The following is a 26,071-nucleotide window of genomic DNA, read 5'->3' as shown; positions in this document are numbered from 1 at the left end:
GCAATAATAGTAAAACTCGAGCGTCACGACATTGCGAAGTGTCTGCTCTTGTTCCTCGTATCGTACCCACTCGAGTCAATCCGAGATGGCCCGAGTGAAGTTTCATGCAAATGTTTCGTACGGAAAAAAAAATCGCGTCCGGGTTGGTATTTTCGGGTTAAATGACCAATTTTGTGTTCGTCCGTTCTCCGCTACCTGTTGTCAGATAATTCTGTACTTTTGATATGTTATAGTTCAGTTATTTAGGCAACTTGTTGTTTTTATTTGTTCAAAAGCTTGTGTAAAAGGCCATTTTTCTCGATTTTCGGAGTTCTCTTGTCTTCAAATCGCTTTGTTGAGCATTCACCATAAGAAAAGCTTCTTGTAGCCTATTTGCTAGAAAGAAACATTATTATTCATAGATTCGTTTGATGTAAGTTTTATTTTGATTGGTTGAAAAAGGGGCCTGTCATTTTACAAATTACCGTATGAAAGGAGGGTCCGAATGGCAGGGACGTTGCCAGGATTTTGAAAGGGGGGAGCCGTTATGCGAATTACGTATGACCCCGGCGGGGTCAAGGGGGCGAATCCCCCTGTGAAGTAGCGCAATCTGAACGTTCTTAGGACTGTTTGAGAGGATAAAGTGAAAATTGCAATACTTACTTACTTAATCCTCTTCATGCTCATAAGCACATAAGGCAGTAACAAATGATTTCCATTGTCCTCTATCCTGGGCCATCCATGATATTTCATTGATTGTTTTTGACATCTGTTTTCTTTCTTCTTCCACCGTTCGTCTCCATGTCCCCTTCGGCCTTCCTCTTTTTCTTTTCCCCATTGGTTTCCATCTTTCTGCCTGTCTTGGATGACGATCATTTTTCAGTCTAAGCACATGACCCAGTCAGTGTTTCGGTATTCAAGCTGACAAAACTCAAAAGCTGTTATGTTTGATCTGAAAGTTTATTGTGTCCCAACAAGTTCGAACCTATCAAATACAAAATACAAGAAACTACATAACTCAAGATGCTCAAACTTTTTAACGCGATAATATAGACTAGCGTAATTATAATTAATTAATTCTCAATACTTTTAACTCATATAATCAGTACTTAAACTCACACATTTTGACATCCAAGATTCAAATTACAGCTCAACTCAACTCGGTATACTCTACTCAGATGACAGCCTGAATGTCGAAATATCAATTAACCTAATGACAAATACAAAGCATTATCAAATAATGTTGGAAATAGCAGTGTTTCTCTTATATTATTGAGTAATAATAATGATAATATTTGTGGGTCATTCTTCAGTAAAGTGCCATTTTCCCGTCCCTCTGTTTTGATGAAGTATAAATTTTAAAATATTAAAGGAAGTTTTATTTTTATTGCGTTAATGCAATCTCGAACATATTTGTTAATGAAATAAGTTGTTAAATATTTTAAAAGTAATCAACATGCTGTTCATTTTTCAACAAAAAGCCTCTAAAGTCGCGCACTTTGCATGTCCCGATTGGATTTCTTAAAAATTCATAATGTCATAATTTGTAAAATAAATAACTTAAATAAATAAATGTACCACAAAAAGGTGAATACCTGTCTCTTATACACATCTAGATGTGTATAAGAGACAGCTCAATTCTAAGCATAACTATAATTCTAATGATTGTTAATTCGTAATTCCTAATATAACTTCGGAAACTCGGTAACAATAGCGACTATATCAATCTCAGTTTCACGATCTTATTTAATCATTAATTACCGATGTTTTACGATAAATTATGATCCGTAATACAATATGATGTTTAACTTACCGGTTGAACTGCTCAATACTCATAGAACAACCGTGTTAACTTTCTCAAATAACTAAATTACACTACAGAATTCTCGAACGCTTCTCTCTCTACGAAAAATAATTGCTGTGTCTTATCGGAGCGCGAAAAGAAAACCACAAAAATGTGAGACAGCTAACAAGAGAGTGTGCTCATTTCGTTCCCACACGAAACAGCCAGTTCCACCTCCTCTTCCGAATCTCCTCGTTTATATCATTTATTTGGGTTTTTCTCCTAATTTCCATGTTTTTACCGGATCTGGCCACCTGATGTTTAGGATCCTTCTCAGGCACCTCCCTTCAAAACCTCTTAATCTTGATTCAACTTTTCGATTTGTTCTCCAACTGCCTGCTGCATATAAAAGGACTGACCTGACATTACTTGAATAAATTTTTAGCTTCGTCTTTAACATGATATGTTTTGTTTTCCAAATTTTGTTTAGCATTTTGAAGGCATTTGTTGCAAGTCCAATTCTTCTTTGTATTTCTGTTTCGATATCTCCGTTACTGTTGAGATTGCTTCCCAAATAGATGAAGTTGTCAGTTTGTTGGATTTTGTTTTCTTCGATGACTATTTCTTTTTCCATTTTCAGGTTGATTTTCATTATCTTTGTCTTTTTCTTGTTTATTTTAAGACCAATACTTCTGACTTGCTTTACTACTCTATCAGTCTTTCTTTGCATTTGTGCTTGATTTGCACTAATCAGACATATGTCGTCGGCAAAGTCTAGGTCCTCTAGTTGTCTAGTGAGTGTCCATGGTATGCCTTCCTTTTCTCTTAGAGTAGCCATCTTCATTGTCCAATCAATTGCAAGCAGAAAGAGGAAAGGAGATAGTATGCATCCTTGTCTGACACCAGTTGTTACTTCAAATTTGTCAGTTGTCTTGCCCTCATGTAAAACACAGCAGGTGTACCCACTGTACATCTTTTTGAATATGGTTATTAGTTTTTTTGAAATTCCGTAAAGTGAAATTATTTTCCAAAGTGTCTCCCTATGGACACTGTCAAAGGCTTTTTCAAAATCTATGAAATTCAGGTGAAGGCTGCTGTTCCACTCTATGCTCTGTTCAATTATGGTTCTGAGAGTGAATATATGATCCATGCATCCTCGTCCTTTCCTGAAGCCGGCTTGTTCTTCTCTTACTACTCTTTCTAATGATGTTTTCATTCTTTTTAGTATGATTCTACTGAAAATCTTTCCTGGTATAGAAAGCAGAGTTATGCCTCTCCAGTTGTTACAATCTAAACTATCCCCTTTTTTTTGGTATTTTTACAATAATTCCAGACTTCCAGTCTTCTGGTACTTCTTCTTCTTCCCAAATTCTATTTAATAGCTTTCTTAATGCTTTAGAACTGACGTCTATGCTGGCCTTGATCATCTCACCTGTAATTTTGTCCTCTCCAGGTGCTTTCCAGTTTTTGGTCTTTTGGATTGCTTGTTTGACTTCACTTAAGGTTATCTGTCCCATATTCATTTCAAAAGTGTGGTTCTGCATATCTAGGTTAATGATTGCCTCTCTTCGATTGGTGGCTATTTAATACCTCCTGAAAATGTTCTTTCCACCTCTTTGACACCTCTTCTTGTTTTGTAATTCTTGTTCCGTGTTTTCCTTTTACAGTTGAAGACGAATTTATTTGGTACGATCCTATGAGAGATTTTGTAATTTTGTATAATGTACCTAGATCTCCTCTGTTGGCTGCTTTTTCCGCTTCTTTCGTTTGTTCTTCAAAGAATTGTTGTTTATCTTCTTTCACACTCTTCTTCACTTGTTTATTCTTCCGTTTATACTTATTATCTCTCATAAAGTTTCCCTTTCTTGAGAGAATTTCTTGTTTCAGTTTCTTTCTCTCTTCGATAAGATTCCATGATTTTGGTGTCATCCATGTTTTCCATGCTTTTTTCTTTTGCCCTAGGACCAAACTGCTTGTCTCTGTAAAAGCCTGTTTAAATTTTGTCCAGCCACTCTCAATGTCCTCAGTCGGTAGCTCTTCTAGTACTTCAAAACTATTCTTGAGATTGATTTCAAAGATGTTTCTAGTGACTGGGTCTCTCAGCCTCTGAGTGTTAAAGAGAATTTCTGGCTTTTTGTTTGACGTTTTACGTAATTTTAATTTAATTTGGCTTGCCAGTAAGTGATGATCACTTCCCACATCAGCACCTCTTTCTGCCTTGACTTCTTGAAGGGATGTCCTCCATTTTCTATTTATTGTGATGTGGTCTATCTGATTTTTTGTTTTCCCAGTTGGAGAAACCCATGTTTCTTTATGGATGTCCTTATGTTTGAAGATAGATCCTCCAATGATTAAGTCGTTCTCCATGCAATAGAAAAAAAAAATTGCAATAGACGCATTATAAATAAGCGCAAAAATAATTATATAATAAATCAACAGTGGCAGATCCAGGAATTCGAAAGAGAGGTGAACCAGGGAGGGACTTTCACAGACCGAGGAACCACCCACCTCAGCCCCACCATGGTTGGGGCTGAGGTAAGAAAATTTATGATTAAGGCGTCTCTAGATGGCCGGAAATTACACTCTCGCACTTCAATTTGAATATATTTTTCTTTTTTGTTTTCTTAAAAAAATGAAGGGGAAGGGGGCCTTGAATCCACCTCTGCTCAAAACATTCTTTATCCAGAATAGTCATAATCACGAAAAATGGACATGAAAAACCAGATCACATCCTAAAAACAAACAGCAATCACTAAGACATACATCAGGAGCCGACTCGACGGAGTTTAATATCATACCCAGGGAAGGGCACAGATCTGTTTTGAAAGGTGGAGGGGGAGGACATTTTGTGAGTCGACACCCACCTCAGCCCCACCATGGCTGGGGCTGAGGTGAGAAAATTTGAGGAAATAGTACCTCTAGATGGCTAGAAATGAAACTTTTATTAAAATTCATCATCATCACATCACCTTAGTCAAAATGAAGCGCCAAAAAAATTCTCATGATCTTCCATCAGGGATTTTTGACATCCATACAGATTCTATTAATGTGCGTGTGTGTATGTCATAGAAAACAAAGCTTAAAAACATTGTCTTTGAGTATGTACTTTACATAGGCCTACATCAAAAATGTGATTTCACAACCACCTCAGTCCCACCATGACTGGGGCTGAGGTGAGAAAATTTGAGGAAATAGTACCTCTCGAGATGGCCGGAAATGACACTTTTATTTAGTAACATTCATCATCATCATCACATTACCATTATAGTCAAAATGAAACGCAAATTTCTCATGATCTTTTATCAGGAATCTACTTAATATCCAGGACAACTTAGGCCTAATTATAGCTTACTAAGCTTTAACTATATATACATAGTATGATCAACAAATCACAACTTTTTTTTCGCATTTAGCACAATTTTCTTCTCTTTTTATTGCTATTAATATTATTATCAATTATTACTATCGTCATCATCATCATTGTTATTATTATTATTACTATTAAGTAGTATTATTAAACAAACATGATCTTTTATCAGGGATTTTTGACAACCATAGAGATCTTATTAATGTGTGTGTGATATACCATAGAAAAAAAAAGCTTAAGAACATTGTCTTTGAGTATGTACTTTACATAGGGCTACTTCAAAAACGTGATTTCACAACGTCCTCAGCCCCACCGGTGGGGCTGAGGTGAGAAAATTTGAGGAAATAGTACCTCTCGAGATGGCCGGAAATGACACTTTTATATAGTAAAATTAACTATATATACTATATTATGATCAACAAATCACAACTTTTTTTCGCATTTAGCACAATTTTCTTCACTTTTTATTGTCATTAATATTAATATCAATTATTCCTATTGTCATCATCATCATCATTGTTATTATTATTATTACTATTAGTAGTACTATATTATTAAATAAACATTTAAATAAACTTGCAAAAGGATAAAAACGAAAATGAACCACAGTATCGCATTTCTATCTTAAAAGACCTGGCCTGAGATTTATGGATTTAAGATTTTTTTAATCACGCTTAGGCCTATGTGTTCTATTATGCCTATGTATAACGTGTACTGATGCATATTTACATGTTTAGAAGTATTCATTTTGAGTGATCCCAGGAAAGAATTTGTGTTGGCTCAAGAATAAGCTTTAAAATTTTAACACTGTGTACAAAGGGGGAGCCGCGGCTCCCACGGCTCCCCCCTGGATACGTCCCTGCCGAATGGTCAGTTTTCCATAGACGCATTTTGTTGAGCCAGGATAGGCGAGCGCTATGGTTTAGGTGAAACCTCTAAACGTTTTGTCAGAATATCGAATACTTCATTAAATATTTGTATCTTGGTGTTTAATAATGATCAAGAAGAATTCTATTGAAATATTTTTTGCTACTATTCAGGGTTGCTAGATAATCAACAGGCTTCACGGCCAAACACACGCCATCTCACGGCCAAATTCGGCCAAACTTTTTTTCGATATCGGCCAAAATTGGGCCAGATTTTAATCCGATTAACAGACAACAGTGGGTAAATTCATTTGAAATACTGCAAAAATTATACGAAAATCAGCGGTCATTCGTTTGAAATTGAAGAAATTCAAATGATATACACAGAACAATGTTAAAAATAAATAGCCTATGTTCTTCAGTTGCTGGCATGCAAGCTAATTCAGGGGAAAATCCAGAGATGTCCGAAAGGAGGACCGGGGCCGAAAATGGGGGAGGGGGCGAAAGATGTGTCCGATCGAGATAACACCATCTTTGAAGAAATTTGTCCCCCCGAAAATAACCTGATGCGTTTGGGCGATCAATTTTTATTTTTTTTTCTTTTTTTTTTTTAACCACACCCCCTCCTTAAATCACCTCTGCTATTTAAAATCACAATATTAAGATTGATCTAAATTTATTAAATATTAATGTACATTGTAGTCGATCTATAACAACAATTTTTAGGACCTGTTATTGGCAAATCCGTGGCTCTCTTTAATTAAAATGAATTAAGTTACATAGTTAACACAAACTGGCGTTCAAACAAACTTATGAAAACTTTAATAAATACTTTTTATCTAAACTTTCGAAATTCGCCTCTGAATGTTATTGTCGCAGTACTTAAAGCAATAAATCAATGTTGCTATCAGAATTATCTTCATTCTCATGTGCAACCTAACTCCAGAGTCTCTGCAACACTTGCTTGAAATTGGAGGTGCCATCGTACCCAAATGAGTTGTATCTTGTCATGACAACATAACTTTTATTATGTCGATTTGTCAAGATAACCTATCTCGCCAAGACAACATAACATTTTTACTATGTCGACTTGTCAAGATAATTTATCTCACCATGACAACATACAACTCTTATTATGTTCACTTGTCAAGATAACCTATCTCGTCATGACAACAAAACATTTTTAGTATGTCGACTTGTCAAGAAAATCTATCTCGCCATGACAACATACAACTTTTACTATGTCGATTTGTCAAGATAATCTATCTCGCCATGACAACATACAATTTTTACTATGTCGACTTGTCAAGATAATCTATCTCGCCATGACAACATACAATTTTTACTATGTCGACTTGTCAAGATAATCTATCTCGCCATGACAACATACAATTTTTATTATGTCGACTTGGCAAGATAACCTATCTTGCCATGACAACATACAACTTATATTATGTCGACTTGTCAAGATAACAACATACAATATGTATTATGTCGACTTGTCAATATAATCTATCTCGCCATGACAACATACAATTTTTACTATGACGACTTGTCAAGATAATCTATCTCGCCATGACAACATACAATTTTTACTATGACGACTTATCAAGATAATCTATCTCGCCATGTCGACATGATATGTATGTTATGTCGACTTGACAACATAAATTATCTTGACAAGTCGTCAAGTCGAATGGTACTTAGGATCTTCCGTATTTCGGCAACCACAGAGATCTAGTTAGTATGTGTTTACACATAAAACTTAAAAACATTCTCTGTGATGTATACTTACCTACTTTAAAGCCATGAGCCCACAACCACCTCAGCCGGGCCCCACCATGGTACATGGTTGGGGCCGAGGTGAGAAAATAGTACCGTACCTTTAGATGGCCGAAAATGACACTTTTATACAGTAAATTCACCATTAACATCACACCATCATTATTTAGTCTAGATGAAGCGCCAGAAAATTCCTCATGATCTTTAATCAGGGATTTTCAGCAACAACAGAGATCTAATTATTACGAGTCCTAGAAAATATAAAGAAACACTCCTTTGATGTAGGCCTAGTATTTAAAATACTCGACCTACCTCAAAGCCATGGCCCCTCACCTCAGCTCCACCATGGTTGGGGCTGAGGTGGAAAAAATTGAGGAAATAGTACCTCATGATGGCCGAAATGACACTTTTTTAATAGTAAAATTCATCATCACATCAGCATTATAATAATATAGTCAATATGAAGCGCCAACCGGGGCGCCAAAAAATTCTCATGATCTTTTATCAGCTATTTTCGGCAACCATAGAGATTTAATTAGTATGTGTGATGTACTGTACGTTACCATAGAAAATAAAACTTAAAAACATTGTCTTTGATATATGTACTCTGGCTGTACAGCGCTCTTTCGTTAAAACCTGGGTCATTTATGCATTTATGTCAACAATTTTCAGGCATATCTTCTTGACTCACTAAAAGTAAGGGGACTCTTCCTCCCCCTTAAAAAATATGTGAGGGAAGATTTACAGGGGTTGCGCCAGTGGGTGGGGAGGGGGGTGTCCAGCATCCCCGTCCTCTTCAGGGAGACCTGCTCCTCCCGCCACGTCGGGGCCGAGAGCGGGGAGAAAAAAAATTATAAGTAGGCCTGTACATACCGTAATAATTAGTAGACTCTAAAATTGATTAAATAAGCCTTTGAAACCGCTAAATTGTCAAAATTTTGGGGGCTTCGTCCCCTAGACAACTTTCGAGGCATTTAAAGCGACGTCCGACCACGCCCACTTTGTTCTCGTCGGGGAAATGTTTCCCCTCGTCGGGGATATCGCCACCCCCGTCGGGCAAATCCTGGCGCCACTGGACGTTTATCCATCCTCCATGATCTGCGCCCATTGGTGCGTGAGAGTCACCAACTCAGCCCCAACATGCCCCCACAACCATATCCACCTGAGCCCCACCAAGGTTGGAAAATTTAAAGAATTTGGGACTTACAGATACCAGAAAATAGCACTTGAATAGTACAAAATCTGCGAAAACGCTATCCACCTTAGCCAACCATGGCTGTAAGGCTGAGGTTAGACAATTGTAAGAACTTGAGACTTCCAGATGCCCATTTAAGGGGCACTTTTTATTTTGTTTTTCAATCTCTGAAGGGCGTGCTAAAAAATCGGATTTTGGGGGAATTTGCCTAGTAGGCCTAAGCCCCAGTATTCATCCTACGGCACACTCCGTCCTGCCAAAAAATTAGATTCGGTCCGCTACATTGCTCCAAAATAAATTATTCAAGTGGTCGATTTTCAGTTATTATTGCAAAAGGATTAGCTAGAAGTGAAGACGACATTCATATGAGTAAAATGCATTAGCCTACTTAATATCTCATAATTCACAAAAAAAAAGTGGGGGGGGGGGTCCGGGTGTCCTCCATCCCCCAGGAAAATTTTGATTCTTAGATGGCGAGAAATTAGCTTTCCAGACTTCTGAGGTGTCTTTTAATGACTTTTAGATTCTTTAAAATTCAAGGTTTTCCTCCTCTTGAAAACGGTCAGGTAAACTTTCTCATTCTTATTAGAGTAAATATGCCTATTTCTGTATGTATACGTACATAAAAAATTTAGTTGCTTACGTGTTCTTTTTTCCATGAATGGATAACCCCAAAGGAAGGGTGTCTGGGGGTCCTCCCCCGGGAAATTTTTGATTCTCAGATGGCGGGAAATGAGCTTTCAAGACTTCAGAGGTGTCTCTTTTAATGACTTTTAAGTTCTTCAAAATTCAAGGTTTCCACCCCATCCCCCTTGAAAATTGAGTTGCTTACGTATTCCTTCTTTCCATAAATATAGATAACCCCAAAGAAGAAAGGGGGGGGGGGGTGGTGGTCCGGGGTTATTACAGTAAATAGGCCAATTTATGTACATTACACGTACATTAAAAAAATTGAGTTGCTTACATATTCTTTTTCCCATGAATAGATAACCACAAAGCGGAAGAAGGGTCTAGGGGTCGTCCCCCGGAAAAAAAAATGATCACTATGGCTGGAAATAAGCTTTTCCGACTTCTGGGGTGTCTTTTATTGATTTTTAAGTTCTTCAAAATTCAAGGTTTTTCCCCCTCTTGAAAACGGTCAGGTAAACTTTCTCATTCTTATTACAGTAAATAGGCCTATTTATATGTGTATACGTACATTTAAAAAAATGAGTTGCTTACGTATTCGTTTTTCGATGAATGGATAACCTCAAAGAGGAAGGGGTCCGGGGGTCCTCCCCAAGAAAAATTTGATCACTAGATGGCAGGAAATTAGCTTTCCCGACTTCTGAGGTGTCTTTTAATGACTTTTAAGTTCTTTAAATTTTAAGGTTTTCCTCCGCTTCAAAACGGTCAGGAAAACATCTCATTTTTATTACTGTAAATACTAGAAGCCCTACTATGTTGATGTACAGTACATAACAAAAATTGAGTCGCTGCATACATATTCTTTTTTCAATAAATCGATGAACCTCAAATAAAACGGGGGTCGGGGTCCTCCCCGGAAAATGTTGGTACTTGGATGGTGAGAAATGAGTTTTCCCGACTTCTGAAGTGTCTTTTAATTCAAATTAAAAGTTTTCCCCTTTTGTAAACGCTCAGGTAATTTTTTTCATTCTTATTACAGTAAATAGGCCTATGTGTGTACCGGTACAAGATAATTTTTTTATTTTTTTTTTCCCCTAATTTTCGGGGGGGGGGGGGGGGGTGTCAGGCCCTCCCTGACCCCCTCAGATCCGCCAATGGGGAAAACGTTAGATAAACAGGAATAATTACCCAAGCGTTTTTAAGTAATAATGGTCGACATTGTGGAGACCTCCATGCGCTTAACATACCACAGTAAGCACAAAGAAAGTAATAATTGACAGTTGTTAACAAGTGTCATCATAGTTAACTATATCTAGCGGCGTTGAGTATTAATTGACGGGGGGAGAGGGAACTGATGGGAAATGAATGATTATATAGGGGGCAGGCTCGTGGTAGGCCTACATGAATCCATCGGGAAATTCTGGACCTTGTTGGGGAATTCGAATATATATTAAAATTTTATTTCAAAAATCATATACTGTAAATAATATACAATTTCTGTTAAAGTCTTGTGATTAGTTATTGTACGTTGCATTTATCAAGACAATTGGGGGAATTCGAATAAGCCTATTTTGGGAACACTCATACTTTGAAAACGTAGTCTAAGAGGGCCATTTATTAGTGATTAAGATCACCAGAAAAAGATAAATCGTATTATCCTAGAAAACATTCTAATTGAAACTTTGAAAAAAATTAAGTTAAACTCTATAGCTGTACTTATCAAGAAACAAATTTATTTGTATTTTGGAATAAAGTATACAATAAGAGGGCCACTTCCGAGCATTATGTTCATTTTAAAATCTTACGTACCTCAGCCCCAAACATGGTGGGGCTGAGGTAGTGGTCCCCTCTTGGTATAGAGTAGAGCTAGGGGTGCTTGTTTGTTTAGAGCGTTTACAGTCCACCCCTTCTCTATTCGATATTCCACTGCATAACGCCTAATTAAAAAAACAAAAACAGGAATGGGTGGGGCTATCATTCAAAAAAGGAAATGTCGGCCCTCCGCTGGTCTCAATGAATTGGAACTGGCCACCAGCTTACAAAGGTTCAATACCACGGCCTATAGTGGAGTAAGGAGAAACGAACTTTAAAAACAATTGTTTACGTAGCCTTTATATGTTTGCAATCTTCATTCAATAGGACATTCTATTTAAAAAATATCATCTTTAACTTTCATATAAAAATTGTTGATTCTTACGTCAAGAATTGTTTAAAAAAAATTTGATATTTTTTCTATAAAAATGATTATAGTAAATCTATATCCCGACCAGTCGTCCCGTATATGTGAGTTGTGAACTTCCAATCTTCTGATCATGTACACACGTATAGTGAAATGTCATTTTGAAATCTAACAGTGTGATATTTAGCGATCGATAAAGTTGTATGCTAGGCCTACGCCAAAAAAGTACATTTTCAACAAAGCAAAATAATACAAATTAACAAATGTTTATTATGTTCAATATGTTTATTTTTACTATTGTTCAGTAGTTGTAGTACTGAAGGTCCTCCACAGATATGGTGCTGATATGGATTTACCATCCGTATTCTAGATTATAACGTAAGCTACAATAGCCTATTGCCATATTGGAAAACATTCTCTTATCAGGAAATGATACGTCCTACTTGATATGTCCTACCATACAAGATACTTTTATTTTGTCACTTTGTAAAGAAAATACAAGTAGAATTCGTCTTCCCAATGCAAAAATTAAAGAAGTTAGACAAAATAATCGAAGGACATAAATAAAACAGAATTTTCAATGGTACAATTATTTACAAGAGTTGTCTATATATTAAAATCAGCATTGTCTCCCCTGGGCAGGGGACCTCCGGGCCTCTAGGACTCCCAGGCGCTGGGAGCCACGGGGTCGCTCTGGTGCTTTTTAGCGTTCTATGACGTATTTTAATGCCTTTTTTACGCTTTCGAATTAGTTTGTGTATCGCGATTTGACCCCCCCCCAAAAAAAAGCATACTTAATTTTAACTAGGATATCACTTATAAACATATTACAGAAAATATCAAACAAAACGACCAATTAAAACCAATAAATATTTAAAAAACATTTATTAAAAAAAAAAAAAACGCTGACTGGCGATAGTGATGATAATAAAAACGCCCCAATCACCAGGCAGACTTCGGCTTGGAAAAGAGCCTTGGTTATTTGTTGTAAAAAAACACGGTTTTGTATTTGTTGGGGGGCTCTTGAGGCTTCCAGTGGGCCCCTGGTTTTAGCCAGTGAGAGCTCATCCGTTACGCCACTGCATTGTAGGCCTACATGTGGATTGAGTTATGAATAAATTATTTTCTTAATCTGTTTGTATTGCACTTTATTGGACGTATATTATTTGTTGTAAATTATTTTTGGACAACTTTTCTGGGCATCTTCACGGTTACTAAAACAATAATTTAATATTAGTTTAACAAAGTTGAGGGTTGCAATTTATACGATTGCCTTGTTTCATTTATTATTATTTATACCGCGGTTCAGGTCGTAGGCTGGTGATGCAAGGGGTGCGGCCACACCGTTTTTACCCTGCTTGATTGCTTTTATACAAAATACTTTTATTGCCACTTTGTAAAACAAACTACAAGTAAAATTTGTCTTCCCAATGCAAAATTATAATAATAATAATATTTATAAATATAAACACGCTGTAGTTTATAGAAATTGTCAGAATAGGTGGCAGAAGCACTTTAAGAAGTTAGACATAAAATAATCGAAGGACATAAATAAAACAGAATATATAATGATACAATTATTTACAAGAGTTAGTCCATTTATTAAAAATCAATATTTTTATTGTACGTGAGAATAAATGATTTTATTAATCTGTTTTTATTGGACGTATACTATTTTAAAACAAAAGAGGTGAATACTACTAATACACCAATTATGGGCCTCTTCACAGTTACAAAAAAAAAAATGATATTAGTTAAACAAAGGTGAGGGTTGCAATCTATACGACTGTCATGTGTCATTTATTATTAATTATGCTGCGGTCCTTGAGACTAATCAAACAATAACACAGGAGTACGAAAAGCTTTATTTATTTTTATTTATTAGGTAAAATACAGAAAGTTAAAAAAGGACGGATATGACCAATGAGAATATAAGAACATAAGAACCATGAGAAGAAATACACAATTACACAGAAGTGCGGAAAAACATTTCTTTAAATAGAGAAGCGCCACACAGGCTGATTGATGCTGATTTATTTTTTAAAAAGTGAATGTATATTGAATGAAGACTGCAAACATTTAAAAGCTCAGTAAACAATAATCGTTCTCATTTTTGGGTGATTAGTACAATTAAAACTTCAGGTACACTGGTAAATTTGAAAAGTCAAGTGGCCTCGTTATGCAGACACATTTGCTAAATATTAAACAAACACTTGGCGTGCCAATTGTTCATTTAATGTTAGGCATAGGGTTTTCGTTATATATTTATTTTATATATGTAATTTTTTATATAATATATAATATTTTATATAATATATATTTTTTATATATTATATCATATTTTATATAATATATAATATTTTATATATAATATTTTATATAATATTAAATTTTTTTATATAACATATTTTTATATAATATTAAATTTTTATATAATTTATAATATGTAATTTTTAATACATTATATAAAACATTATATATTATATAAAAATTATGTATTATATAAAATTTTATATAATATATAATATTTTATATAGTATATGTATAATATATCATATATTATATAAAATATATAACGTAAAAAACCATGTCAATTTTTGCTAAATAATAAGAAAACACATGGCGCCTCATAAACAAATTATACATATTCTTGATTGTTTTCAAATTTTTATGGTAGTGGAAATGAGGCGGAAAATGAGGGTATGGATGGAATAAAGAGGTGTGATAATGAATAAGATCATGGCGGTAAAAATATGAAGATATATTATTAATTTTTGTTGGAAATTTAAATTAGTATGTACCTGTAGAGGGCGCTGTTCTAACACGTTTTTGATGATGAACAGCAGCAGAGATGGGCTATTGTACTGTATTTGTACTGATTGGGAACACAACGGGAAGAAACGTTTGAAAGCACAAGTCCAGGCCTAGGTTAGGCCTAAGCATTTAAAAATGAATTCAGTGTTATTACAACGGATTCGTGCAGGTAACACTTCATTTTTAATTAAAGTAATTTTATCAAGGCTTATTATGGATTAGGCTAGGCCTAACTACCTAGGCCTAGACCTAGAAGTAGGCCCCTATCCTATGTAGGCCCTAGGCCTAAAGGCGGCTTAGCCTAGGCCTACCTCAGGGGAGGCCTAGGCTAGGCCTGTATAGGCCTACTACTCTAGGCAGCCTAGGCCAAGCGGTGGTGGGGGGGGGGGTGGTAGCCTAGTTCTCTGTGTGGACTGTTTACTACTGATGGTAGGGAGCTTTCGAAATGGACGACACGGGGAGCAGCGATGGAGAATTCATTCAACCATGAACGCGTACTATGCATCTCCCGTCTCAACATCAAAGCTGTTTCGATTTACAGGACGACGCGCTCCCTCGTTATGCAGGCGCCCCAGTGAGCGCATATTTATAAAGCTCACGTTGCCGTTGTCAACACAACACCAAATCGCTTAATTAAAGCTTGTCAAATCCACACAACGAACGACTTCCCCATGTATTCGCATGTGCTGTACGGTTTCACGCTCCACTGCCCGTTGTAGAACGCCGCATCGTCCAAATCGAAAGCTGCTTAGTACCCGGGATAATACGGCGCTAATTACTCCACCTTAACCTTCTAACCTTAACTTAAAAACTCCAGCAGTTCAGCTATCACAATTTTAAAGCCTTAGGCCTAGTAGGCCTATTCCTGGTAAAACTTCACTTAAAAAAAGAATTTTTTTAGAAAAAATGCATATGCATTATTATGCACATGTCAATTGTAGTTTCTCCCCCCTCGGACCTGGGCCTAGCGGGGACTTAAACGGGGATACTTATGAAACGGTTACATGCAACACTAGGCAGTATCATTAGGCAGATTTCCATAGAAGTTTGGAAAAGTATGTATTGTTTGATCATAGAAAAAGAAAATTGATTGATTGATTTACTGTAACTGATTGATAGAATTTCTTTTCAGTATGAAACAGGAATTATTTATAAGAAAATAACAGTAGTGTAGAAACAGATTTCCCAAATTGCCTTGGTCACTAATGGTGTAATTTTTTGACGCAAACAATAAAAAATGAAACCATGTTGGTAGGCCTGGAGTACCAGTAGGCGATTTTTTAATTTTAAAACACACAGCCATTGCTGTAATGCTTAGGCCTAGTGTAGGTGAATTGCAGACCTAGAACCAGACCATTTGACAACAGTACATCCAAAACCCCTGACAACTCTAATGTGCAAGATTCCCGGCCCTTTCGATGCGGATTACATCTACGGGTGAATGTTAGGTACGTCCCTGCACTACGGGGACACAACTACATGTACAGGTATGTGTACATCCTGGCCCAGTCCCTGCCAGTGCCCCACTGTGGCCCGGATCCAGACTACTACTAATTGGCAAGTGCATTACTCTAATTATCTTAAACCATGGAAAAAACATTGGCATAAATTTAAGTTTTATGCAAGAGGATAAAAAAAAAAGAAGAGGAATAGAGACTATTTCTCATAGGTGATTACCATTTTCTTGATGAATTGTTTGTTATTAGGCAAATTCAGAGGTTGTAGATCGCATCCACTGGAATGCTCACATTTGTGTATGCTTTATACAGTCAATAAAGTGAGTCCTCTCTAATGAGATTAGTTTTTGTACTTTGCAATTCGCACACTGCGGTCGATCGAGTAGGCCTAGTCTAGCAGTATTCATAGGCAAATGTTTCCAGCACCTACTATATTTCTTCACAGACCTGTCGCAAAATAAAACATAAACAATTCAGCCACGTTTATTTTTTGAGTGGAACACAAAATTTCAAATTTCATTATTATTTTGCATTAATTTTTTCATGTTTAGTAATGCCTAAGTTCAGTTAAACTAGCAATTTAATGTTACATAGGCCTATTTATAAACCTTTTTAATATAAAAATCAGATTTTTCTTAACAACTGAAATTTTGCCTGAAATGGTGCTTTAATGTTGTTAGGGTTAGGGTGGAGTACTAAAAAGTGCATTTGCACCGATAAGGCCAAAAAAAACTTGTTTGTTTGCCTTCATCCGCCGCCCCTAAAATCCGAAAAATCAGGGGCGGGTTTTTTTTTTGCTCAAATGTTTTTTTTTTTTTGGTTAAAAAGAGTTGATTTTTTTCTACCACCGGCTTCATAGCCCCCGCCCTCTACGTCCGTTTTATGCTTGGAACTGTAAACCTTTTCTCCACTCGTGGTGTGGTCAGGCCTGCTCGTTGTGTTGGTAGGTAGCTGCAGCTGCACAATGTTGGTTGCATGGAGTGCAACTAACCTTGGGTTGTTTTTTGCTTGGAACCTAAAAAAGTAACTATACAAGAGTTGATGGACCTTGAGGTAGCAGTTGAGCAGTACGACTACACATGTGGTTCCCCACTAATCCCTACAAACCATCCCCTATACAAAAAGGTAAGCTGCTTATATTTAAGAAATTTTGAGGAAGACAATCACAGTGCATTGACAAAAAAATTGTGTTGTACCATGGAATGAAAGGACAATTCCCTAACCCATTTTAGCAGGTTTATATTTAAACCATGCAAACTTTATCCACCCAAACTCTTCTTCATTGGCAGGTCTTTGTACGCAGAGGAGTAACATGTGCAAACCACATAGAATTTGCCTTCAACTCTGGAGGAATTGGCAACCCATTAACCTGCTGTTATTGTGCCGAAGACGGCAGATCAAGGCCGCAAGAACTTGTTATAAAATACAAACTGGTCTTGCCCATTTGCGATGAATGCCACAAGTTGGGTCGAGAATGCCCGACATCGCACCCACGTCATAAGTAATGTGTGGATATTGATAAAGTAATGATTGTATATGATGGCTTTGGCATTGGTAGTTGTGTAATGTACATTGGTATATTGACAATAAAAATGTTTAAACGAATTAAAGGAAATTTGTGTTCATTCATTTATTTATTGAAATTGTTTGTGTTTCTTATTACTAGACTGGGACTACAAATTAGGGGCCTGTCCTGCTAGGCTTGTATAGGCCTAACCGGTGACTGGAACCAGTCAATTCAAGCGGATGCCACATTGAGTGAATGCCAGTTTGAGCAGACTCGAGTGGAATTTACAGTACTTCAAGAGGATGCTAGTTTGAGCAGAAGAAGATCCATTTACAGCTAGTGCGAGTTATTTACGAATTACTTAAACATTTCCTATTCATTCGGCCGAGGCTCAAACTTTGCCTGGGAGCCATCGGAAAAGCCCTGGTGGGTTCATGTGGGGGGGGGGAGAAGCCTAATGTATAGGAGTCGTATTTAATTGTTTTTTAGGTTAACAATTTAAAATTACACATACCTATGTACCAAAAATATTTCAGAACTTTAGTGCACAGAGCATTTTTGCATTTAAGACAAACAAAAATATTTTAGTCACAAATACAAGAATAGGGCGACTATAAATTCGCCCTCGTTATAGTTCGCACTAAATTAATCCGCTCGAACTGGCATTCGCTCAAATTGACTGGCATTCATTAGTGATGTCCTTCTGACTGCTGCTGCAATGCTGTACTTTAGTGAGGCCTAGGCCTCTCTCAAGCCAGGCCTTCCTAGGTTGGGTTGGGGAGATTTTCTGGGTGGGTAAGCTGTAAGCTTAAGTTTTTTGAAAATTTTTAAAAATATTTTAAATTGATACCTATGACATACTATACTTGAACCTGCACCTGAGGTAGTTTAGTCCCTCCATCCATATTTCAAATTCCTGGATCTACCACTGTAGTTCGAGTGTACTGTAATGTTATAATTTGTTTATGTTAAAACCTAAAATTCTTTATCTACAGTTCCATTTCAGACCTCACAATGGATGGTGATTAGAACAATGAAATCTGTAAACACAAGAAAGCCAATGCCAATGCACATAATGCGAGCAAAGCTAATGAAAGTTTCGAAATGGAAACAAAAACCGGAGACTCGTCCCTTACCACTTCTATGTAGTCGTATACCAGCTAAGCAAACAGTTCAGGCAGATGCAGTTGTAAGTAGCTTAATAAAACATAAATATTAGTGACAGATGTAGGTAGTGGAATGGAGGAATGTGATCTTCCATATTTTGACTGAGCATTTCAAATTTTGCCGCTGAGGTAGATTTAAAGACTACCCTGGTCTTTTCCCTGTTTTTAAAATTTATCCATCCCCGATAATTTACTAAGATACAGTTAAAAACATGTATGTTTTATGAATATCGATTTTACGAATAGTCGATTTTACGAATGGTACTTGCTGCTCATGACATCATCATTGACAACTTATTACCGTAAAAGAAGTCTGATGTGTACATTTTTCTTAACAAAATCAGGTATTTAAATGTTGTATTTATTTATTAATACAGTAGTTCAATCTTTTCCATTTCTTCTATAATAATTACTATATTAATGTAATAAACCTAACCAAAAAACGAACTGCCAACCAACACGAGTCGTCAGATTGAGCGCACATATAAAGCACATGATAAAAAGGTCTTTAAAACATACAGATATTTTAATGAGAATTAAAACAGTATTCTTTTAAACGGAAGAATGCCAGCGATTACAATAATTTGGTTTATATCGAAGGTAATTTCTGCTAGATTATTTAGCGCTGTAGACCACATTGCTGCACTGTCGGTTTGTGCTAAGCGAGGCCGCCGTCAGCCTATCGCCGCTCAATGGCAGAGGATAGCTACTGTAGGCCTATGTAATGGAAACTGACACCTGATCTAGTTCACAAATTTTTCAATTTACAAAATACCCCTTGGAACCAAGGGGTACGTAAAATGGACGTTTTAATGTAGTGTGATACGGGATGACTCCTAAAAAATATAATATGTAGGATTATACTTTCTTCAAAGATAGTATGATAGAAACTAGACTTACTGTACTCTGTCTATTTGTAAAACAGGAATTTCACTTTTCCTTAATGCCATAATTAGAAATGATTTTAAATTTCATAAAAAAAGGAAAATGAAATCAGACTAACAAGAAATATTTCCTATAAAAAAAATCACTGCAACTTCTGTAGCTTATTCAATTTGTGTACAGTATACAGCTTCTTCCAAATTTATCCTACGTGTAAATTTTGTTATCGTATTTAAGTTAGCCCTATACTTATTTATTGTTAAGGATAGGCCTAATTTTTACTGCAATATGCGTAATACTGTATATGAATTAAAGATTATTTTTAAAATGAAATTGATGTTAAAATAATAGATTGATCCAAACGAATATGGAATTATTAAAGGGTGGGTCATCTAAGATTCTATCTGTGGCTGGGCCCCACTTTGCCTGGGTTGTAATCCTATATGGTAGATTAATTAAGCTGTCACTTAAGCCTGGTTCATGTCAAACTTTTATCTAGATATAGATCCACTTAACTAGTTAAAAGTTTGATGTGAACCAGTCAATTATAGCTAGATAAAGGCTTAAGTCACTTACCGTTAAGTGACTTAACTTCACTAGAATATTACAGTAAATTAAATTGCTTAACGATAAAGTCGGCTCGGATTACAAGGACACACGATTACGTAACGTAGGCATCTAAAGCCAGCATTGTTGTGTTGTACCACCATTATCATCCTCTGGCTGGCAACAACGTACTTCAACAATGCTAACGACAGCAGCAAAGTAGTCTCATTAGTTTGGTTTTCAGAAATTATTTGTAATATTATGGGTAAAAAGCCAGCAAACGTCCGTTTTAGGAATAGTCGATATTACAAATGACCTTTGCCCTTTGCATCATCGACCAAGTAATAACGACAAAAAGTCCGATTGCGTACATCTTTCAATGTGACAATGTATATTTTTCTTAATAATAAAATCAGATTTGTTGTATTTATTTATTGACAATTTCAATCTTTTCCATTGCTGCTATAATAGTCGCTATTAATTCAGTTTCAACGAACTACCACCAACGCCAGTGGTTAAAATGAGTGCACATATTTACGATGATTAGATAAAAAAGTGTGATAAAGAAGTGCATGTAAACAATACAATTCAGCGATCTAAAAACTTAAAAAAAACATGACAAAAAGGTCCATAAAGTATACTGTACAGATGTTTTAATGAGAAATAAAATAATATGATGTTAATGGGAGAATGCTACCAATTAGAATAATTTGGTTTTTATCGAAGTTAAATTTTACGAGTGGAGTTGAATAGCTTGGTGGTTAAGATGCTTGCCTTCCAATCCCAGGGTCATGGGTTCAATTCCTGTCAGTTGCAGGACTTTTTCTCACGACCAAAACAACTCTACTCCCTAAACCTCATATTGAGATTTACTGTAGTTTGTGAAAAGCATCGTGTGTGTATGTTTGTATTGTGTGTTGTGGACTGTTTTATGTGTACTGGGCCCTCTGGGAGAACAGTAATTTGTTACTGAAGAGGAAACCCAGTATAAAGAACAAATAAATAAATAAATAAAAATAGGGCCTAGTTTACTACATTGCGGTAGACCACTTTGCTGCACTGTCGGTTGGTTCGTACTACCAGGTCGCCTATATCAATGGCAGAGGATAGCTAGGCTAGGTAGTGGACACTGACACCTGATCTACAGTACTACGAATTTGTCAATTTTTTTAACAAATACCCCTTGGTACTAGAGGTTCGTAAAATATGATAGACTTTATTAAACAAGCCTTTCCACCATGTGACGTCGACGGCCTCAAAGCTGGCTGACTGTTGTTCATCAGGCTCTAACTTGGCATCGAACACAACTAGGGAAAATCGTATCATATTTCAAGATTTAGATAAGTGGCTTAACTTTGACATGAACCAGGCTTTAGGCTCAAGGCTCGACCATGTTGATGACCTTCAGAAGCTTCATCATCAGTTATTATCGGTCCACTGCTGGACAGATGTTTCATTATGTTGACGCCAAATCGATCTTTCTCTCTGGCTGTGTTGCACTCTTCCCCAATAAATATCAATCTCATCTCTTAATCTTTTACGTTGTATTCCCTTGTTTGTTTTGCCATCCATCAGGGTCTGTTACTGTTTGTAACCAGAATAAAAACCACTAAGCCAAACCGCATTAATATTAATAATAATACTGTAATATTAATTTTAATATTTTATTTATTTGTAATCATTCCCTTTCCCCACTAGCTTGGCTAGGCCTTTCTACTACTGCCACCGGTGTGTGGCTATTTTTTATGGGTCGATAAAACATGAGTACCGTACGATATCTCGATAATAGTTAGCCTAAACCTCTTCAGCGTAAAGTACTGTATTTTTCGATATTAAATGTGGAATACCCTGGCTCTACTACTTGGTTAGTAGTAAGCCCTAGGTTGTGTTGTCAGTTTCTGTGGTTATTTTTTATGGGATTGTCAGTGCATAGGTCTACGTAAGTAGGTACAACGATAGAGCCTAATACTTTTCTTGCGATAATTTAATTACAATTCACCCTGACAAACACTGATGAACTGGCTGTAAAGATAGCCAAAATAGAGGCTTTCGACCCTCATTATTTTCCATCCATAGCATATATAGTTTTACCATTTCTTTTTTCATACCCTCTTCGCAGCCGCTGATGTTTCCTAAGACGATTTTTTGGTAACTGCGCATGATTGACATAGCTCGATAAACGTCACTTACTCAGTACACATGCTCACTGGCTGTCTAGCATCTCCAAGCACATGCTCACTGTGTTTTTATAGATAATTCACGGATGTTATTTGGTAACTGCGCATGCGCATTGCTTAGTTCGGAATTCTCATTTCTTCGTAGTAAAAGCTACCGCTACCTACAGTTTCTTAATGACTATTTCCTCTTGATCGTTGCAGCCTAAAGGTGTGGTGCGAAAAAAAAATTTTAATTAAAAAAAATGAAATCCAATTTGGCTTCATTGAGACACAAACTATTGCTGCAATGCATTGGTATTGACAAGGGTGATGTGGAGTTATTTACAATTACCTTACAGAGACCAGTGCATATTTAGTTTGTTTATCTTGGGTAAGTTGAAGGCAAAAATTGTTAATGCATTTCACAGTAATTTTATCTTTAACCTAGCTGTAGCTAGTTTGAAATGCTTTATAAAATGCAAATTGTGTTAACATAAAATTTTAATCACCTGTTTATGAATACTCAAAATGTCATATTTTTAATATGCATATCTTTAGTATATGGTCTTTCGCTTGGTCAAGTTTGAAGAAGAACTATTACTGTAAAAATTGACAAAAATGCCGGACAGAAAAACCTTGTGCAAAACCATAGGAATACTGGATAAAAGGGAAAATAATTCAGAACAAAAACAATGGCTTTTTTTGTGCAGGATATGCAAGAAAAGCCAAAAAACACATTTTTGGTTCAGTCAATGAAAAATACTTAATAGTTTTTTATTTTTATTTTTTTAAGCCAAATCCAGCCCTGGAATTTGCAGCCAGACAATTTTACAATATTTTGATCTCCTCAAGGATGGTAGCAGTTTTCCATCATAATGGTATCGACATGGAAACAAAATCCATGTTACAGAAAACCCTTAAAAAGTTCAACATTCAACTGTTTATCATTGGCAATGAAGCTGCGTTATTGGGAACATCTGGCACCAAGTTCACCAACATGCATCCTTTATTTATTGGTAATAATTTATTTGCAGTGTCAGAGGAACTCAACGTGAAGGAGTTGTTGAAATCAACCAGAAAACTGCCAAATATTCTACTTATTGGTAAGAAATTCCTTCTTTCTATATCTTAGCATAGTATTTAGCACATATATCCAGCAGTGCATTTAGGATTGTCAGCAAAAACACCTTAAATTCCCATACATAATTCCCATAAAGTTATGAGTTTGGAGAAGAGATAACAGCAAAGAAAGCATGACAAGATCATATATGGAGATTTATCCTCAGTTTCTGTAGTGTGAAGTGGATGAGATCAGTAACGGATTCAGGAATTTGAAATAGATGGGGCCAAGGAGGAACTTGACCACGAATGGAGGGTCTAGACCGCATCGGGCCCACCATGGTTGGGGCTGAGGAAAATTATCTTCTAGATTTCAATTTGAATACTGTATAATGTTTTTTTTTCTCCATTTTAAAAATAATTTTTGGTAAATTTAGGATGTGGGAGGGGCGGGCCAGCTCTCCTCGCTTCCTTGAATCCACTACTGAGATTGTGACACTCAACCTGCTGGTACCAATTGTACAGCTGAGTAGTCTGAAACAATGTAGATATAAAAGTACCTTGCTCAAGGGCTCAAGGACACTAGTGAAATTCCCAGTGAGAGAATATAATCTTTTAAGACAATTTATTTGAGACTTAGTGGTGAAAGATGTAGGCTATGGCTATAATTCATAACATGCAGAACCAGAGTGTGTTCCTATCTGTAAAATACATATTGAAGGAGTTCAGGAGCATGTTGATGCTATGACGTTTTTATTTGCAGGAGGTTTATTGGAAGACCAGCTTATGTCAGCTGGAGACTTGGAGAACTTTGCCAGTCTTCCGTCAATAGAAGCCTTACACTCTCAACTTGCTGGTTTACTTTCATCGACTCAATCAACAACTTGCAGATATTTACAAGCCAATCAGCAGGCACTTTCAATGAATCTTTCCCAATTACAAAAACAGCAAAATGAATGACTCCAATATTGAACGGTTATTCAATAAAATTCTACTTTTATTAAAAGAATGAAAGCCAATCAGTAATAAAAATGTGGAGAGAGCAAAAAAAAAACATCAGTTGTAAAAATTGTTCCATCATGTTCTGCATTATGATCTGCATTGTTTTCTATACTGGACTGCATTAACCAGTGCTACGATTAGTATATAATGTGGTGGGGATAATAATTTGGGGTGGTGGTAACTGGAGCCCTGGTGCCAACTGATGGTGTTAATGCCTGGCATGTCCTGTTACTGTTGCTGTTAATAGTGATTTTAGTGATGTTCTCAACAGTTCTTGTACTTGTCGTGGCATGTGTTGCTGCTGGTGGTGTAGGTCAACACTCAGCAAAATTTGGGTCATGACCCACCAGTGGGTCACTAAAATATTTTGTGGGTGACAGAAATCACCAAAATCAACTAGATCAAATCTGTCTTATTTATAGAGTGCTACAGTGTTACGTCATGATACCATGTGATACTACTCCGTTGCTATCGGCAACACAAATGCGTTCAACCGATGCCATTTTCTCCACTGAAAACCCATTGATCTCAATTTTTATTGTAATTGTTAAGAAGTTGTACCTTAATTTTTCTTTGTAAATGTTAATTGATGATTAAATGTGTGTTTGATTTAACTAAAATAATGCAAGCTTTTGTTTTTAGTACATTTTGATGGTAAATTATTTAGTTTTAAAATGCCTATTCCAGAAAGCCTATTCTAAACCATTAAGATTATGAAGTCATTCAGGCGTAATGAACGGTAACCAACGTCCAGAGGGCGCAACCTGGTGTTGTGACGACACGACTGTGGTACTCTATAGGCTACAGGATAATTTCAAACATTTATTTATAATAAACATGAAGCCATCAATCTGCATATTTTGTTGTTCAACAAAGTACAATGCGGCTACAATCATTGTACACTATGATTTTGTTGCAATATTTATTTTGTTTATTCATTGTTTATGGTACTTCAGTCTATATTAAAAATCTCAGTCCCAGAATGGTGCACTTAGTTTTCCTAATTAGGCATGTTTGGATAAGGGGTTGTGTCTGGCTTGAGGCACACCAAGATGGCGGTATTAATGGCCTGCCGTTGCTCATTTACAAGTAGATGGCTGAGATCACCTTAGCCCCAACAAGTCTGAAATTTAAAATTTCTAAATGGTCAGAAAAAGCATTCTTAAACCTAATATTGAATTTCTTTTTCTCTACCTTGTTTTTTATCATTTTCCTAAAAAAAAAAAGTGTGGTCCCGGGCTAGCTGACCATGCCTTGAATCTGCTCCTGTTGTATGGCTGTGATGGTGGTGTATTGCTGGCTGTCATGCTGGGCTGTAATGTGGTGGCTAAAATAGCGATGTAAGGTAAAGATCAAAACCTGAAGCTCTAGGCTCACAGGCCGGAGTGCCCGTCTCTCCTTCCTCTACGTTTAGGCTTTAGACTGTGCAAGACTGGGGTTTCGCCACTCCTCCCGCACAGCAGTCTTTTTTACCTTCCCTGCATATGCTCGATACCCATTTATATACTCCTGGGTAGAGAGAGACGTGCGTAGATAAAGTGTCTTGCAATGCCCAAGGACAAATGCGAATTAAACAGTGAGGGTTTCGAACTACCGACCACCTGGTTGAGAGTGCAAGCCACAACCGTTGTGTGGTCTACAGTATTCGTCGTGCTTTGCAAGGATGCCACATAACAGACTAGTTCAGGGTTACCATTAATCACA

At 36.5% G+C, this 26,071-nt stretch overlaps 2 protein-coding genes across 3 annotated transcripts; one reads left to right on the top strand and one right to left on the bottom strand.

Moving 5' to 3' along the window:
* Positions 1-3,313: 3,313 nt before the first annotated feature.
* On the bottom strand, positions 3,314-4,129 carry LOC117108257 (craniofacial development protein 2-like). The gene has a single exon (XM_033250232.1). The coding sequence runs from the start codon at positions 4,127-4,129 to the stop codon at positions 3,314-3,316; it is 816 nt and encodes a 271-aa protein (XP_033106123.1).
* Positions 4,130-14,609: 10,480 nt separating this feature from the next.
* LOC117108242 (50S ribosomal protein L10-like) lies at positions 14,610-24,419 on the top strand. 2 transcript variants are annotated; one of them, XM_033250212.1, is made up of 4 exons: positions 14,610-14,761; positions 18,552-18,745; positions 23,100-23,409; positions 24,129-24,419. In XM_033250212.1, exons 1-4 carry the CDS (start codon positions 14,728-14,730, stop codon positions 24,323-24,325), a joined length of 735 nt encoding a protein of 244 aa, XP_033106103.1. In that variant the 5' UTR covers positions 14,610-14,727; the 3' UTR covers positions 24,326-24,419. The 2 variants fall into 2 exon arrangements, with proteins under 2 accessions (XP_033106103.1, XP_033106111.1); XM_033250220.1 differs by having other exon boundaries at positions 14,631-14,761; positions 18,563-18,745.
* The last annotated feature ends 1,652 nt before the right edge of the window (positions 24,420-26,071 follow it).

The sequence above is a fragment of the Anneissia japonica genome, unplaced genomic scaffold (assembly GCF_011630105.1).
Source record: "Anneissia japonica isolate Jap-2015-1 unplaced genomic scaffold, ASM1163010v1 scaffold288017_len94929_cov188, whole genome shotgun sequence".
In the NCBI taxonomy this organism is placed as follows: Eukaryota; Metazoa; Echinodermata; class Crinoidea; order Comatulida; family Comatulidae; genus Anneissia; species Anneissia japonica.
This window is presented reverse-complemented; position numbering and strand designations above follow the sequence as displayed.